This window comes from Pipistrellus kuhlii, unplaced genomic scaffold, assembly GCF_014108245.1.
Source record: "Pipistrellus kuhlii isolate mPipKuh1 unplaced genomic scaffold, mPipKuh1.p scaffold_m20_p_20, whole genome shotgun sequence".
Taxonomy (NCBI): Eukaryota; Metazoa; Chordata; class Mammalia; order Chiroptera; family Vespertilionidae; genus Pipistrellus; species Pipistrellus kuhlii.
Window position 1 is genome coordinate 19914199 of NW_023425516.1, and position 17218 is coordinate 19931416.

General features: G+C 55.4%; 3 protein-coding genes across 7 annotated transcripts in view; 2 read left to right on the forward strand and 1 right to left on the reverse strand.

Annotated features, from left to right (window-relative positions):
- Nucleotides 1-1679: 1679 nt before the first annotated feature.
- On the reverse strand, nucleotides 1680-6477 carry DUSP18 (dual specificity phosphatase 18). Of its 2 annotated transcripts, none has more exons than XM_045585729.1 (2): nucleotides 6418-6477; nucleotides 1680-3183 (listed from the first exon to the last, which is right to left on the reverse strand). In XM_045585729.1, exon 2 carries the CDS (start codon nucleotides 3111-3113, stop codon nucleotides 2547-2549), a length of 567 nt encoding a protein of 188 aa, XP_045441685.1. In that variant the 5' UTR covers nucleotides 3114-3183; nucleotides 6418-6477; the 3' UTR covers nucleotides 1680-2546. The 2 variants fall into 2 exon arrangements, with proteins under 2 accessions (XP_045441685.1, XP_036305508.1); XM_036449615.2 differs by lacking the exon at nucleotides 6418-6477 and adding an exon at nucleotides 5896-6009.
- On the forward strand, nucleotides 6179-11036 carry CUNH5orf52 (chromosome unknown C5orf52 homolog). The gene is made up of 3 exons (XM_036449614.2): nucleotides 6179-6441; nucleotides 7363-7471; nucleotides 9091-11036. Exons 1-3 carry the CDS (start codon nucleotides 6179-6181, stop codon nucleotides 9322-9324), a joined length of 606 nt encoding a protein of 201 aa, XP_036305507.1. The 3' UTR covers nucleotides 9325-11036.
- Nucleotides 11037-13271: 2235 nt separating this feature from the next.
- OSBP2 (oxysterol binding protein 2) overlaps nucleotides 13272-17218 on the forward strand; it is a 48196-nt gene continuing 44249 nt past the window's right edge. For 2 of the 4 annotated variants that reach the window (XM_045585724.1, XM_045585725.1), the window contains exon 1: nucleotides 13272-14116. In XM_045585724.1, the coding sequence (XP_045441680.1) occupies nucleotides 13317-14116 (800 nt within the window). In that variant the 5' untranslated portion in view covers nucleotides 13272-13316. The remainder of the gene's footprint in view (nucleotides 14117-17218) is intronic. The other 2 variants (XM_045585726.1, XM_045585727.1) reach the window with 1 other exon arrangement.

A 17218-nucleotide genomic window follows, 5' to 3' on the forward strand; every position in this document is an offset into this window, starting at 1 on the left:
GGTTGGCCCCCGTCTTGGGCTATCATCTCATCACCCACTTTCTCTGAGGCTCCAGGCCCAGCTGGAAAGTGGAGGCCAGCCCTGCTTGCTTAGTGAGGAGGAGCCAGACCAGGTGGGGCTGGAGGAATCATTCATGTCTCCGCACAGCCAGAACTCCCGCAGGCCCGCCCTGTTGGCCAGAGCGAGACAGGGCTGCGGAGCCCACAGCTGGGGTCGGGGGCAGGGAAGGCCTGGGCGTCCCCTGGCCCAGGAAGGACAGACGTGGGGTTTCCCGGCCCTGCCTCCACCCAGGCTGGCCTCGCAGAGGGAAGTGGGCCCCGGCTGAGTCACTCACCACCCTCCCTCCCTGTGACTCAGAGACGCCCAGGCCCAGCCCTGTCCTGGTGTCGCTCAGCACCTCCGGTGTCCAATCTGAAGCTTGGCGAGTCGGAACAAAGGATGGATGGCTCTGGGTGGGCAGAGCCTCCTCGGGACTCAGGCAGTTCTCCCCCACCTCCCGCCTGCTCTGCCCCAGGCCACCCGAGTTAAAGGTCGCCCGCAGCTCCCTGCGCGTCTGAAGGCCAGGCCCTGTGCACATTCCGTTCTCAGCGCTGGTTTCCCCCCACCCCACCCTCCTCCACCGGGCCGGGCTGGGGAAGGCGGAGGCCACTGTCCTCCTCACTGCCATCTCCCCAGCACGGACTTGGATGAAGCAGCCAGTGAGACCATTAGCCAAGAGCAGGGGCCAGAGCCGGTTCCAATCCCAGCTCTGGCACGTCATAAGCTGGGCGGCCCTGGGCCGGGGCCTGCCCCTCCGGTGCCTCTGTTTGAAGTGGGGGCAGCCACAGACCCTCACCCCATCTCCCTCCGGGAGGCTCCAAGGGCTTAGCGACAGAGTCTGGGACCCAACAGGCCTTCGAGGAAAGTCAGGAGACGGGCTCACTCCAGATGCTGCCGTCCAGTTCCTCCCCCGGCTTCTCAGGCTGCCCACCCCCAGCCGTCCGTGCACAGGGCGGGCCCCAGGGCTGCGGAGCGGGCACCCCTCTCCTGCCACCGTGCCCTGCCTCGGAGGACGCCGGGGAAGCTGGCTCGGCGCTGGGCATCCTGCCATTGTGAGTCCAGAACAAAGCTGCGGCCTTGTCTCAGCCTCAGCTGCGGGGGCCCCTCCCGCCCTCCCCTCGGGGCCCTCGGTGGCCATTCCGGGGGCCAGGGCAGACAAGGACCCTAAGCTCACGCTCTCCCCGCCCGCATGCAGACACTTCCTGGGAACACCCCCAAACGCCACGGAGGGCCCCAGAGGTTCTGAGAGCAGGCAAGAGCCACGCTGCTGGAGAAACATTTCCTGGCGGTGGCCCCTCAGGGCGGGCTGCGCCCCGGTGGAGGAGTCATGGACGGGGCAGGGAGCCGGGGAAGAGCTATGGCTGCCGTCCGGGTGAGCAGGGCACGGGGGCAGTGTCTTGGGTCCAGCTCATAGCAGCATCGGGGCAACAAATTATCCCCAAACATTATGCCTGAAAGCATTATGGCTTTAGGACAGAGAGAATGAGGGAAATGATTCTTTCTTTTCCATCTGGCCCTGCCCCCCTCCCCACCCTCCCCACGGTAAGCCTCAGGCTGAAGTTGAAACTTGCAACTCTCGGGGATCCATTTCTCAAGCTCCCGCCGCTCCAGACCTCCCTGACTCTGCAGCTTTGAAGCCCCTTCATTCATTCTCTAGGCTTCCAGCTAGAACCCAGGGCCCTCCTCGCCTTACTCTGCCGCATGCATTCTGCGAAGGGATCTGCTCTGGGCCCAGTGACCAAGATGAAGAGAAAAAAGGACGTGGCGCCGCGGCTGCGGGCGGGGTGTGGGTCTGCGGCTCCAGCCTCTGGGCCAGGCCTGGGAGAGGAGCCGGGCGGCTGGCAGCCTGCTCCCGCCGGGCCCTAGAGAAACGAATGCCGCTTCCGGCGAAGGCTGGTGGGGGGCGCCAGGGCGCTTTCAGACCTCGTGTACAACGGCATTGAAAGAAAAAGTTTAAAAAACATGTTATATGGTGGAACGCTCTTTGAAAATTATCACACGCATCAATCAAACCCAGAACACCGGAGCAGGGCCTGTGGTTGAAGGTGGGAGGGGCGCTGGCCCGGAGTCCCTGGGGTTCCCAGAGCACATGGCCGGTCCCTTCGCCAGCAGGGTCAGCGAGGCGGCGCCATGACGCTTAAGGCCCTTGGGTTTGAAAGAACGAGGTGGACACCGGCGGCACTCCGGCCTGGCCCAGCTGATTCCAGCCTCGCTTTGGGCGCCGGCCCATTTGACCCAGCACCACCTGCCTTCCTCACTCTCCCCTCTGGCCGGTAGCCGTGACCTGTCACTCCTGATCTGCACCATTTCACACTTAGTTTCATCTTTAAAGAGGCGGATCACAAGCAGAGAGCTCCGGCACGCTTCCTTTTTTATTGCTCCGGAAAAAGGCAGCGCCTGTGTTTTTCTGCAGCACATCGCCTGTGTGTGAGTTCAGATCTCAGCGCGGGATGGAGGGCAGATCTGCACGGCCCTCACTCGGTAGGGGGCGGGGCCGGAGGCAGGGCTCACAGTGGAATCATTAAACGGGCCTCCTCCTCGTAGACGTCGGGGATGCTCCCCAGCGGGGAGCTGACCATGCGCACGGTGTTCTCGCCGAACAGCTGCAACTCGTAGCGGATGAGCTGCTCCCAGAAGCCGCTGTTGGGCCGGATGATGGGCCGGCAGGACCGGGCCCAGGCGTGGGCGTCCCGCAGGGACATGGCGTGGTACTTCATGAGGTAGGCCAGGCACAGGGCGGCCGAGCGGCTCACGCCGGCGACGCAGTGCAGCAGCGTGCGGCCCTGCCTGGCCTCCACGGCGTGGATGTGGTCGGCGACGGGGTCGAAGAAGTCGCAGAGGGGCGCCGTGGGCGTGTCAGCCACAGGCACCTGCACGTACTGGACGTCCTCGTACAGGGCGCTCGCCACCTCCGTCGAGACGTTGACGACCGAGGTGATGCCGCTCCGGGAAAGCAGTTGCTTGTCGTTGGCGGCCGCCCCGTTGCTGATATACAGGCTGCGGGTGATCTGCGAGAGGCCGCTGACCGAGGGCTGCGGGAACCGGAGCGGGGGGCCCCCTGGGAGTGTGGTCATCGGGCCGGTGGGTCAGCGGCCGGTGAGCCAGACAGGCCGCATCTTTCCGCTAGGCTGTGCCCACGGAAAACTGCCAGGAGGGAGAGGATACTTAGAGGGCAGGACCCCCTCGGGGCCAGCGGGCCAACCCCAGGGGATTTCTGGGAAATGGATGGATGGGCCTATAGCAGGATTCCCCCAGGGGTTCCTGGGAACTTATTAAAAACGCAGAGCCCCAAGCTGTTCCTCAAACCCACGGAGCAGGATCTGGGGTGCGGAGTGGGAGTCTGTCTGTTCAGCAAGCCTCCAGGAGACCTCATGTGCAACGCCCTGAGCCTGGCACTTCCCCGCTGGGGCCCCCCATTTTTAGTTGGGGTGACTTGGGTCCTGCAGCTGAGCCTCGGCCTAGCTCCCCACTAGGCTCCCAAAGCCCCCTTCTCTGTCCTCATCAATATCCTCTGTTCTCCAGCCCCCTACCGGGAACCACCCCCACGGCTCCCTCCTCTTCCGACTTTACGGCCAAACCACGAGCCTCTGAACCAGGGACATGGAGCCAGAGCCCACTGTGCTAGGAGCCACTGGTTGTATCAAGAGAGAGGAGGGTCTTAGCTTCCCTTCTCTAAGAACCAGCTCTTTTTAAAAAAGTATGTGTGTGTGTAAAATTGATTTCAGAGAGGGAGAGGGAGAGAGAGAAAAACATTGATGATGAGAAGAATCATTGATCGGTCTCATGCACACCTCTACTGGGGATCGAACTCACAACCCGAACATGTGCCCTTGACAGCAATCAAACTCAGAACCTTTCAGTCCACAGGTTGATGCTCTAGCTACTGAGCCATACCAGCCAGGGCGAGAACCTTCTCTTTGAAGAGATAAAATGTGCCCATGCGCAACAGTCCTACGTCATTGCCACACTCCTGCACATCGCCTCTGAGGACGGCCTGGGGAAGAGAGTCGCTGGAAGCTTCCTGGAAGCCAGCATAAGGGCACACTGTACCCTCCCCGCAACACCCCAGAGGCAAGTGCAGAGCGGCAGAGGGGCTTCGGGTAGACAGCCACGCCACAGTGCCATGGGCCCCAAAGCAGGGCAGAACCCCAGCTTCCGCTGAGAAATCCAGGTCCCGTACTCTCTCAGTCGTGAACAAGGCTGTAAAAATAGCACATCCCCACACGTTTCACTGAAACAGGAACATTCGGATCTAGAGCACACCTCTCGAGCCAAACGGCAGTCTTCATCCGGCACAGACATACAGCGAGCTGAAGCTCTACTCCCCTGCTCAGTGTATTTCAGTGGCTGTCTGCTGTCTACTGCCAGGAGGAGATGGAGTCCCTCAGCTTAGCGGTCAAGGCTATTTACACCCGGCTGCTACCCACCTCTCCGGCCCCGTTAGCCTTCCCTGTGTCCTGAAGGCCCTCTGCAGGCCTAAGCCACTGGCAGTTCCATGTGGCCATCTGCTCCTGTCTGGCCTTTGCTGCTCGCAGTCCCTTTTTAATATATATATATATATATATATATATATATATATATATATATATATATATGTATATATATATATATATAAAATTGATTTTTTACAGAGAGGAAGAGAGAGGGATAGAGAGTTAGAAACATCGATGAGAGAGAATCATCAATCAGCTGCCTCTTGCACACCCCCTACTGGGGATGTGCCCGCAACCAAGGTACATGCCCTTGACCGGAATCGAACCTGGCACCCTTGAGTCGACAGGCCGACGCTCTATCCACTGAGCCAAACGGGTTTTGGCTCAGACCCTTTCCTTACAAGCTGGTGGGATCCCCCTCTGTGACATCCAGCAGAGGACCGGTGAGCCTGCAGTCTTAGCCAAGGGTCACTCCTCCCCTGTTTGATCGAGTCCCTGCTCCCGGCTTTCTGAGCCCTAAGGGCGCTCTCTCCTTCCGGAGCCTCCCTGGAGACCTGGCTTTGCTACGACCTGGGAGTTCTATTGGGACGAGTCACTGTGTCTCTCGTCACTCCTACCGCTCTGTCTCCACCAGGAGGCGCCTGATAAATATTTGGAACGGAGGGAATGTGTCCAACAGCTAGGACTCTTCCTTCTGAGGAATCTGGCAAAGATGAGTTCTCTGGCTGTGCTTCTCTAGAGTTTTGGGGAGGGGGCGGGTGGAAGGAGTGTGGTTCCTAGGCCGTTGGAGAGGAAGTTCAAAGGCTGTACAGGCAAGTCCTACCTGCCAAACCGAATGCACCAGGCTCACCGCAGGGATGGGGTTGTTGGTTCCAAAGATCACGTGAGGGCGGGGGGGGGGGGGAAGCCCCCCTCTCCCAGCCCAGCCGGCAGCCTAAATGTTCCGGGTCCGCCTCATCCAAAAACCCAGAGAGCAGTGGTCTCAGTAGGTGTGGGGGAAAGAGGGCAAACACCGCGAGGCGCATGTTAACGCTGAGATAGTATAAATGAGGGACGAAGGTCGCGGGTTGGCCGGAGGGAGGCGCCACTTCCAGGGTAGAGCCAGACAGGTTTCTTAGGAAGCTGGCGCAGCAATGGGCTTCCTATCTGCTTGGGTATCAAGACCCTAATGGTCTCACGTCAGAGCGCAGGTTCGTTCAGAAAGCAACGGCGCCCGAAGCCTCGGACGGAGGTCTCGAGGAAAGAAAACCGATCACCGAGGGCTCCTCGCTCCCGCCCCGGGGAGCCCCGATTCCCGGAGGCCCAGCGCTCAGCGGCTTCCATAGAAATGGCCCCTCATCCGGGAAGAAATCCGCCATGCCGCGTCTTCGGAGACACCACGGCCTCGCCTCCCCAGCCCTGGAGCTGCCCCGCCCGGACTCACCCGGTTACCCGCCCCGCGATCACGCGGGGACCAAGTCGAAAAGTAGGGTCCACTCGGCCCGCGCAGCCCGCTCCAGCGGCCTAGCTCGTCCCCATGGCAACGCACCCGCTCCCGCTACGGCAGCCGCCGAGGGACAATCCCGCCAGGCCCGCTGCCTGCCGGGTACCGCGTGCTTCCGGTCCTCCCGGCCCCGCCCCCTCCGTCGTTTCCGGGGCAACGAGCCCTCCTCGGCGCACTGCGCCTGCGCGGGGGCTCACTCCACGTCCGCGCGCGCCCCGGGAGCATGGCTGACAGCCAGCCTCCTCCCCCTGAGGCGTCCCCGGGCGCGGAGAACGAGGCGGCACAGCAGCACAGGCCCTCGGTCTCCTGGAACTTAGCCTCGTCCAGCACCGGCGCGGCCGCCTCCAAGAAGACCGCGGGCGCGTACCCCGCCTCGGCCGCGTTCCAGCGCCACAGGCTCATCAGCCGCCCCGATATCAACCTCGGGGCCCAGCCGCAGATCTGTTTCCTGCGGCCGCGGACCTCGCAGCCGCTCGTGCTCTTCAGGTGCGGGCGGCCCGGGTGTTCGGAGCGGGTGTCAGACACCAAGGGGGGGGGCCCTGGAGGGAGCCTGATCGCCCTCAGACCCCCGCCCCCTCAGTGGCCCCGGGCCCCGCGCTGTCACTCCCAGAGCCTGGCTCTTTTTTTAATTTAATTTAATTTTTTTTTTTTTTTTTTTTTTAAATATATTTTATTGATTTTGTACAGAGAGGAAGGGAGAGAGATAGAGAGCTAGAAACATCGACGAGAGAGAGTCATCGATCAGCCGCCTCTTGCACACCCGCCACTGGGGATATGCCCGCAGCCAAGGTACATGCCCTTGACCGGAATCGAACCCGGGTCCCTCAGTCCCCAAGCCGACGCTCTATCCATTGAGCCAAACCGGTCTCGGCTAATTTAATTTAATTTTTTATTGATTTTTTACAGAGAGGAAGGGAGAGAGATAGAGAGTTAGAAACATCGATGAGAGAAACATCGATCAGCTGCCTACGGCACCCCCCCCACTGGGGATGTGCCCGCAATCGAGGTACATGCCCTTGACCGGAATCGAACCTGGGACTCTTGAGTCACCTTACCCTAAGGTCTAGGCTCTGGAGCAAGTGCCCCCACCTCAGCGCCCCTCACATTCAGCCCTTCGAGCCCTACCCTACAGCTTTTGCTCCTCTTCTCAAAGACCCCCCCACTTTCCATCTCCTCCTGCATTTTCTCCTTAAGATGGCCGCTCCGGCAGACAGTCCACTCTCCTGTGGACTGCTCTTTCTACATCCTTCTCGGGATGGCTGAGGAAATCTCAGCAGTCAAGAAACTACCCCTTCAGCGCACATTTTTCCACGAGAAGAAAGCTAGGCCTCCCTTGCTTCGCTGACAGGAAACCTGGGGAGGCCTCAGCCATCTTAACATGCTCCCGCCTTCCTCTGCCCCCTCCAGCTTAATGAATTCCAGCGAAGCAGCCGTGACCAAATTTTTACCCAAGAGCCACTTGTCTCGGGTGATTATTCGTGACAACCTCAGTGCACAGCGAATGTATGAAATGGAGGTAAAGTCCTCACGAGCTTTTATCAGAGGGTGTTAGTGGCTTGACCCATGTCCATTTTACTCTCCCTGATTCCTTGGGGGGGGGGGGGCATGTTTGCCAGGTCTTAGAGGGGCTGGGGAGTCTCATGCAAGTCCCATGTTCTGGAGGAGACTGGAACTCGGGGTGACTGACTTGCCCAGGGTGTCACCACTGTTCCTGTGCTGATGGCGCCTGGGGAAAGGATTTCATGTGCTGGATCTTGTGGCCGATCAGCCAGGAATTGAGCTGCTGCCTTCCTGACTCTGCTCCTCTTCTCAAAGACCCCCCACTTTCCATCTCCTCCTGCATTTGAGCTTCCCTCTGTGTTCCAGGAGGATGGGCTCATGGGATTCTGACGTTGGAGAGAGAGGGAGGCTTAAGAGAGAGGAGAGGCCTGGGTGTTTCCTCCAGCTTTCAGTGACCTGCGATCGTAGAAATAGGATGACCTCTTGTCTGGTTCTGTTTCAACATGCCCAACACTTCCCCAGCCTTCAATACCCAACCCCCCAATTTTTATCGCAACCCTCCATGGGAATTTTCTTGCTATCTCCCTTATTTGAACTCTGTTTTGTTTTTTGTTTTTTAAATATATTTTATTGATATTTTACAGAGAGGGATAGAGAGTTAGAAACATCGATGAGAGAGAAACTGATCAGCTGCCTCCTGCACACCTCCTACCTGGGATGTGCCTGCAACCAAGGTACATGCCCTTGCCCGGAATCGAACCTGGGATCCTGGAGTCCGTAGGCCGATGCTCTATCCACTGAGCCAAGCCTGGTTAGGTCTGAACTCCGTTTGTTTTGTTTTTTTTTAAAGGGATGCATCACTGTCTGCCTTGCTTAGAAATATCTGGGCTTGTGTCCCATCTTACTGACTGTGTTGTAATTTCTGTGAAGATATGCAGCTGATTTTTCTTTGTGTCCTCTCCGCAGCCGGCTCATTGGGGTAAATAAATGAGCAGGTGAGGTAGAGGATGTGCCTTCCCAGAGCTTATGGTCATGGGGACAGGACAAAAAGGATATACTAGAAGAAATAACTAGAGTTCAAAGTGATGTGGGGAATGTCACCTTACAATGTGTGGGAAGCACTGAGTGAGTACTGGGGACAGTAATAGGAGCTAAGGAACAGGGAGAGGAGGGAACAAGACACACCCATTCTCCACACCATCCCCACCTCTTTCTTACCAGAGGTGTTAAGGTCAAAGTCAGGGTCTAAGGCTGCAGACTCTCAGAAGGTGCCATTGAATTTATCTAGCTCCGTGGTCAGTAAACTGCGACTCGCCAGCCACATGTGGCTCTTTGGCCCCTTGAGTGTGGCTCTTCCACAAAATACCACGGCCTGGGCGAGTCTATTTTGAAGAAGTGGCGTTAGAAGAAGTTTAAGTTTAAAAAATGTGGCTCTCCAAAGACATTTCAGTCCTTGTCCTGTTGGTATTTGGCTCTGTTGACGAATGAGTTTACCGACCACTAATCAGGCTCAACGCCCACATTTTACAAACAGGGAAATAGGCTGGCATATTGTCACCCTCACTCATAGCAGCAGCACAGATGCCTCTCTCGTTAGTTGTTTCTTCATCCTAACCTCATTTGTTTTTCTGTAAGATGAAAACTGTCGATAAGACCAAGAAAAAGATGAGCCACTTGTATGACCACCTGAAAAAAAAGTTCTTGGTGGACCAGTTCAGAAAGCTGGGGCGCTGGAAACGGGAATTCCTGAGTGTCCGGCAGTACCTGGACAGTATGCGTGCACGCCAGGTTGATTCCATCCTAAGAGGAAAATCCAGCCGCACTACTCAAAATAGAAGCTCCACCGCCTCAGGGTCACAGGCACTCTAGACTGACGGGGAGAAGACGTAGAAGCCAGCCAGCCACAGGAGGAGGAGACGTAGAAGCCAGCCAGCCAACACCATCGTAGAACAATAAACACCAGCGGACAGTGGAGCACAAACCCCCTGGCACTCCTGCTGTTCCTTTCCCTGCCTCGTTCCCTCTGTCCTGATGAAGGAGATCCTGATGGTCCCCTAGCTGCCTGCGTGGAGGAGGCTTAATCAAGCCAGCATGCGTGGTTAAGGCAAAGATGGACCTTCTGTACCCACGTGTCTGAGGTGCAATGCCAGGCCAGGTGCCCTGGGCAGTGATGCCTTAGAAAGGAGGGGCTCAGGAATGCCTAGCGTTTGTTCCGATGATGAGGAGGTCAGGATGGCTGCAGGCTCCTCCCTGGCCCAGGCCCTAGTTTGGGCTTATGGCAGGAGGCAACCAATCGACGTGTTTCTCTCACATCGATGTTTCTGTCTCTTCCTCTCTCTTCCAATCTCCCTAAAAATCAATGGAAAAGTATTCTCAGATGAGGATTAAAAAGTAAAATCAAGAGGAGGTGGGAGCCAGTTGGCTTGAAAAAACCCAAGGAAACGGGGGTCAAACTCAAACTCATTATGGGAGAAGGTAGGAGGAAGAACAGGCAACTAAAATGGGTTAATGAGTCTATGGATGCCTTGTTATTTGTGTGCCCTACGCATATTTTACAACATTCTTTGGTATCTGCCAGAATATAATAAACAGACCCCCACCACCTGGGGCAGGGAGGGGAGATAACCGCTCCAACCCATTGCCCTACCTCTCTACACTCAAGTTTGCAAAGTAGAGGTAACATTTTTCCCAGACAGGAAACAGTAAGGCTTTTCTCTAACGTTTCTGAACTCAGTATCTGAGGTCATCTAGGACTTGCAGTGTGGATGTTGGCAACACAGAATAGAGCCCTCCTGATTCTGGTAGTTAGATTCTGGCCCTCACAGAGCTTCCAGCCGGATATTCTCAAAGGGGCCAGAGGTAATACGGATCTAATAGCATAACAGCACGTGAAACCTATACCAACTCATTTCAGAATGTCCACAAGAGGGCACTATTGCAACACCTTCCTGCAGGGTGAGAGCCCTCTAGGTCTATTAATTGGGTTTGCAGAGTGCAGCTGACCTGGGATGTGAACAGCAACCTTCCTTCCAAACTTGTGCTCTTGGCTACATGCTGCCTATCTCCCTCTTAGTTCATGCATCTCCTCTCCTGGGTAAAATGAGACAAACCAGCATGTACCTTAGTGTCTATGGTTGGCTACAAGCTTATAAGAGAGCCTGTCTGGTTTTTGAATGAAGACCAATGGGAGCTGGAAGGACTGGGTTCTTATCCAGTTGTTGGCAATGTGACCTTGGGCTCAGGCATATGGGGACAGGGTTCCTGCCATCTCACAGGGCTACCCAGAACCATCCAGCCCACAAGGGACTTTACTTCTTTCCTGCCCCTAAGGTCCTCAGGGACAGCCTGGCGGCTAGTTTTCCAATGGGGTAGCATTTGACAGTTTAAAAGAGAAAACTCTGCCCTAGCCAGTTTGGCTCAGTGGGTAGACCGTTGGCCTGCTGACTGAATGGTCCCGGGTTCGATTCTGGTCAAGGGCATGTACCTCTGTTGCAGTCTCTCCCTGGCCTAGCCCCGGGCACGCCATGTGCAGAAGGCCAACCAATCCATGTGTTTCTCTCACGATATTTTTCTCTAGTCTTTCCCTCTCTCTTCCACTCTCTCTAAAAATCAATAGAAAAACATCTTCAGGTGAGGATAATTTTTTTTTTTTTTTAAATATGCCCTAACTGGCTCAGTGGATAGAGCATCGGCCTGCGGACTGAAGGGTCCCAGGTTCGATTCTGGTCAAGGGCATGTACCTTGGTTGCAGGCACATCCCCAGTAGGGGGTGTGCAGGAGGCAGCTGATCGATGTTTTTCTCTCATTGATGTTTCTAACTCTCTATCCCTCTCCCTTCCTCTCTGTAAAAAATAAAATAAAAATAAATAAAATATATTAAAGTGAAAAATCTCCCTCGTGCCCAGGAGATCCGCACTCTGTAGGATAAATGGCATTCATTCCTCAGGGTGTGCTGAGCCCTGTGTCACTTCCCAGGCAACGTGCTCTCTCCTGAGTTAGCACTTGGTATGTGCTGGCGCCTTTGCCTTGAGTGCCCTCCCACAGCCTGGCCTCCCAGCTTCGTGCAAACCATGTCCTTTCTGTGACGCCCTGTCACCCACCCTGGCAGGTTACTTAGGCCTGCCATGCTTTTATTGCAGGAGTCAAAACACATCATTAACATTCAGTTGCCACTTGGCTTCCCCTCCCCTTGGGGGTTGCAAACACCTCCAGCACAAACATAACAGGCCCGAGAGTGCTCTTTCTGTCTGAGGTCCCTGGAGGGCCTCAGGAGACTACTCATCAGCTTTCCAACCGTGTCTCTCCGCAGGGTCCTGGTCTCCACTGATTGGTCCTGCTGGGGAGGGGTCATCAGTCACTGCCGCTGGTGCTGATGTCACCAGGGCAGGCTCCGCCCGATTCTGCTGCTTTCCTGGGCTTGGGGCTGAACCAGCGGAGGCCTAGATGCCTGGCAGGACACCCCCGGAGACTTAAAGGGGGTGTCCTGCCAGGGCTTTAGGTAAGCCCGTTAGGCCCCGGAGACTCTCTGCACCTGGCCCCGCCTTCCTGTTCTGCTCACGCCTCGCTAACTGGCGGCTACACCTGCACAGGTAATCTTATCAGGAGCAAAGATCAAGAATTTAGGCTTAGCCGAAACCGGTTTGGCTCAGTGGATAGAGCGTCGGCCTGCGGACTGGATTCCGGAAAAGGGCATGTACCTTGGTTGCCGGCACATCCCCAGTAGGGGGTGTGCAGGAGGCAGCTGGTCGATGATTCTCTCATCGATGTTTCTAACTCTACATCCCTTTCTCTTCCTCTTTGTAAAAAATCAATAAAATATATATTTTTAAAAAAGAATAAACTCTGGGGAAGGGGAAGGTAAGTCTGGTGCGATGAGCAGAGGGCCGCCTTCCTGCCCACAGGTCAACCTTCCCAGTCCTATTTCTGATTATTCGTGGTAACCATTGGCCTTTCCCTTCAGGATAGGCCCTTTAACATCGGGGATGTGTAACCTTTCTAGGATCGTAGACTCCTTTGGAAAAGCCATGAAAACTATGGACCTTATTTCCAGAAAAAATGCACAGACAGAGAAAACCCTGCAGGCTACTGAGGAGGCCTCCCGGCCCGTCAGCCTGGTTCCCCAGGGATGTGAAGGCCCAAGTGAAGAATCCGCTTTCAGACAAAACTTTCTGTCTGTCTTTACAGAAAGCCAGAGCTATGTCGCCACGTGCTGTGCCCTGGCATGAGCCAGAGGCCGGCTGACCAGGAGGTGGCAAGGGCAGCGGCGGCTTCGGGTCACTGAGCCTGGTCGATGCGGGAAGGACCCTCAGACAGGTAATGGGGACCCACAGACAGGTAATGGGGGCGGGAGGCGTCCTCGGCTTTTGGCGTCAGCTGGTCGTCTGTGCTTCGGGCACACTTACTGGTTTCTGGGCGCGGCACCTGCTCCCTGCCTATCCCTCACCCCTGTGTTTCGGGAGCGAACGCATCCGCGACAGCCAGCCAGAGGGCTCCGCATCCATCCATCGCTGTTACCCCAGAACCTGGCACGGGCTGGGGCGCAGGCAGGGATGGTGGCTCGGAGCTCACCGTCCCTCCCCCGAAGCCCGCCCACCAAGCTCTCGCCCCACAGGTGTTCCCAGGGCGCCTTCCAAGTGCCAGGCTCCGATGCCAGAGAGGGATCGGGGTCCGCAGCCAGCGGGCCAGGTGCGGGGGTGGCACGGACCGCGGCGGGCCCCGCGCACGCCACCGCCACCGCCACCTCCTGCGCCGCGCGCCCGCCAGGCGCCGCCCCGCCCGCGCCGGCCTCCGCCTCCGCCGCTCCCAACCCCCGCCCGCCCCGCCGGCCGCGCTCCGCGCTCCGCGCTCGGGTCGCCGGCTCGATGGGGAAAGCGGCCGCTCTGTGCCGAGGCGGCGGCTGCTACGGCCGCTTCCGCCGGTTGTCGTCGCTGTCCACCGTTGTTCCCTGCCTGTCCTGCCACACGGCGGCACCGAGCATGAGCGCTCCCACGCCCGACTCCAGACTGGAGCCTCAGCCCCAGCCTCAGCCCCAGCCTCAGCCCCAGACTCAACCTCAGCCCCAGCCTCAGCCTCAACCTCAGCACCAGGCCCAGCCTCAGCCCCAGCCCCAGCCTCAGCCTCAGCCTCAGCACCAGGCCCAGCCCATGCCGGTGCCGCCAGAGTGGAAGACGGTGCCAGAACAGGTGCTGGGGCCGGCGTGGGAGCCAGTGCCAAGATCGAAGCCCGAGCCCCAGAAGACGCCCGAGCCCCAAAAGACTCCCCAGCCCCAGAAGACACCTGAGCCCCGGAAGACTTCTTTGCCGAGACCAGGGCACAAACCGGAATTGGAACTGCTGCCGAGGCTGGGGCCGGAGTCAAGGACCCGGAAAGAGTTTGGCCCAAGTGTAGGGGAAGGACACCCCACCAAGGCTTCCTCTGGACGGCCGAAGGCGCCCGTGGTGGGGAGCACGCCCTTTACCAGGCCCGTGTCCAAGCCCCCAGCTCTTCCGCGGCCAGAACAGCAGAGGGTGTCTTATGGGGTCCCACTGGCAGGGACTGGCAGTACCTCCACCCCCCCGAGGCTGGACAGCTTCAAGGGCTGGCTCCTCAAGTGGGCCAGCTTCCTGAAGGGCTACCAGTGGCGCTGGTTTGTGCTCAGGAACGGCCTGCTGTCGTACTACAGGTAGGACAGGCTCTCTGTTTGCAGGAGGGTGACGCCGCCATCATGGAATATCTGGGAACATGCCCTCAAGCGGAAGTGATGCTTTTAGCTAACCTCCTAGGATTGGGGGCCCTGACCTCTGGCAAGCCAAGCGGGTTTGGGTATGAGCAGGGAGATGACGGGAGGGAGTGATCTAGGGCCCCAGGGCCCTTCTGGTCTTGGCAGTTGTGGGACCTGGGGCAGCTAGTCAGAGTCAGCCCCCCAAAGTCCTACATTCAGGAGCGAAGATCGTTGTACTAGGGAATGAGGGGGACAGTAACCTTGTTCAGTCCAATCCTTGGGACCCACCTCTGGTGGTCACTCAATTTCCCACCTTTCCGGATGCCTGCTATTAATAGTTCCCAGACCATGGGCCAGGCACAGCAGACTCACAGACGCATGAGACACAGCTCCAGCCCTTCCGGAGCCCATCCGGGCATCCTGGGAGGATCCCGGAAGCATTCTGCTGTGGTCTTTCTCATCCAGAAGTCAAGTGGGGTTCAGTTGTTCAGTGGTGGTGTGGCTCCCCTGTCTGCCACCAAAATGGTTGGAAAGAGAAAGGCTTGCTCTCCTCTCTTACCGGCTGCTGCCTCTGCATGTTTCCTGGCGCTGGCTGGTTTAAATTTTGAGATCTCAGATCACTCCACATACCATTGAGTGAGCATCGGATTTCCTCGAAGGGTTTGTTGGAATAAAAAGAAGTCCTGTGTGTCCGGTCTTCTCCCCCGCCCCGCAGTTTCTGATGCAGCGGATCTAGGCGGGGCCTGAGGTTGTTGTTTCTAACAGTTCCCAGGTGATGTGCTCCTAACTGTAGTCTAAGAAGGACTGCTCCCTTCTCCTTGCAAACAGGAGGCCCCCACCCCCACCCCGCCTTCCTGTTGGCTCATTTCACTCAGGCAGGCAGCGTGCCTCCGGGTCACCCGCCTTAGAACTTCCATGGTTTTTCTGAGCCTTTCTGGAACACAGTTTCTAGAGGATGGTTGAGTCTATGGTGCTCCTGAGAATTTGGGAACTCTGCTGAACTTAAGTGATGGTTCCCACTCCAAAATGGAGGCCACTCTCTAGTTCCTGGCAAAGGAGAAAGCTGGCATGTGTTTCTAATGTGCCCTTCTCGTGTGGTACATTGGTGCCTGTCGGCTGTATTGAGCAGAGAGAGATCCTTTTCCCTGTTGGAAAGACCACTCTCTAATTAAAAAAAGTAAAATAAAAAGCACAATTAAGTGAAGCCTGATGTTTGGAGGAAATGTGAGTATATATTTCTTGTGCTCCCTCCCCATCCTGTCCGCCAGCCTGCTCCCCTCTAGTATAACCACCACCTTCCCAACTCTTACTACCTCCTTTCTTTCCTTTTTTATTTAGTTTTATTTCAACCATCTTTATTTTTATATTTTAAAATAGATTTTATTGATTTTTTACAGAGAGGAAGGGAGAGGGATAGAGAGCTAGAAACATCAATGAGAGAGAAACATCGACCAGCTGCCTCTTACACACCCCCTACGGGGGATGCGCCCGCAACCAAGGTACATGCCCTTGACCGAATTGAACCTGGGACCTTCCAGTCCGCAGACCAACGCTCTATCCACTGAGCCAAACTGGTTCCGGGTAACCATCTTTATTTTATTTTATTTGCCTTTTTTTTTAAAAATTAAATTATTATCTGTGTACATATTTTAACATGGCCCCCTTCTCCCCCATCTTTATTTTTTAAAGGGTATTTTACAGCATATGATTTTGGGAACTTGTTTATAACAGTCCAGAATGTGGAATAAGTCCCTTCTTATTTACGCATCTTCCTCTTGACTACGAAACTTCTGGGACATGCGCAGGGATTTCTCTTGGGTGAACTCACTGGGATGTAAGCAATGTGAACGTTCGCCTTACCTAATGCCAAACTTTTCCAAAGTACTTGTACCAATTTACACTCCCTCCTGCAATTAATAAGAGGTCTGGTGGGTCTGCGTCCTTTGCAAAACTTGACGGTGTCAGCATTGACCTGGCCAATCAAATGGTTTACTGTGGTATCTGGCAGTCTTGACCTGCATTTCAGTTTGCATTCTTTTCTTCTTACTAGAAAATAATTGGGGGTTTGGATCAGCCTTTCTCCACGGTGTGGCTTCCTCTGGTACTTCTGCCCTGGATTTTGCTGGAGAAGCACAGTTGATCACTTAAGCTTATTCTGAGGGAAAAAGTACATAATGCCAAACAGCTGGGCTTAGTGAAGTCTATATTCTCAGGGGAAAAAAGATGCTTTTTGTAAATATTGTCACATATAGAAAGAATTTCTGGGAAGCCTGGCTAATTGTTAGCAGGTTTTTACTTTTCAACAATGTGATAGGAACATAAACAAACACAGGAGATGAGGTTCTTAATCCATTGCTTGACGTTTTAAATAACGTCTATTTGGATACCAACAAGGAGAATATGGTTTTGTGCTCCAGTTTGCTTTCCTTTATTTTGGTTGGTAGTTCCAATAAAAAAAAAAAAAAATTCCATCCCCAGTTCTTAGCTCATAGGGAACATGTAATTACATGAAATTGGGGGGGGGGGGGGGAAATGATGTGAAAATTTCCAAAGTATTGGCCTCAGCAAGTCATTTTGGAGAGAGTATGCCAAACATAAGCTTTATCCATATTAACGACAACATTGATTCAGTTAGGCAAAATTCTGTTTGGTTGTTTACCAGTTGCCTATTGGTTGATTATGATGAATGACATTTGCTCAGCAGGAAACATTTTAAACAGAAAAATTTGTTTTAATTAATTGTTCAGACTGATCTGTGGGTAGTTGGCTAAGCCAGATAAGAATGGAAGGCCTCAAAGAAATTAGTGTCTATAAGAAAGTGTCTATTAAGGTCCAAGTGAAAGTAAATTTTGGAAGTTCTCTGGCTAAGGAAGACCATTGGACATCTGATGGCCTGGACCCTTTTTGGGGTATTGGCCAGGTAACAGAAGATGGCACACCAAGGCATCTGTGCCTCTTAGGACAGATAATGTACTCATTCCTCTTGTGCAGTGATCGGCAAACTCATCAGTCAACAGAGCCAAATATCAACAGGACAACGATTGACATTTCTTTGGAGAGCCA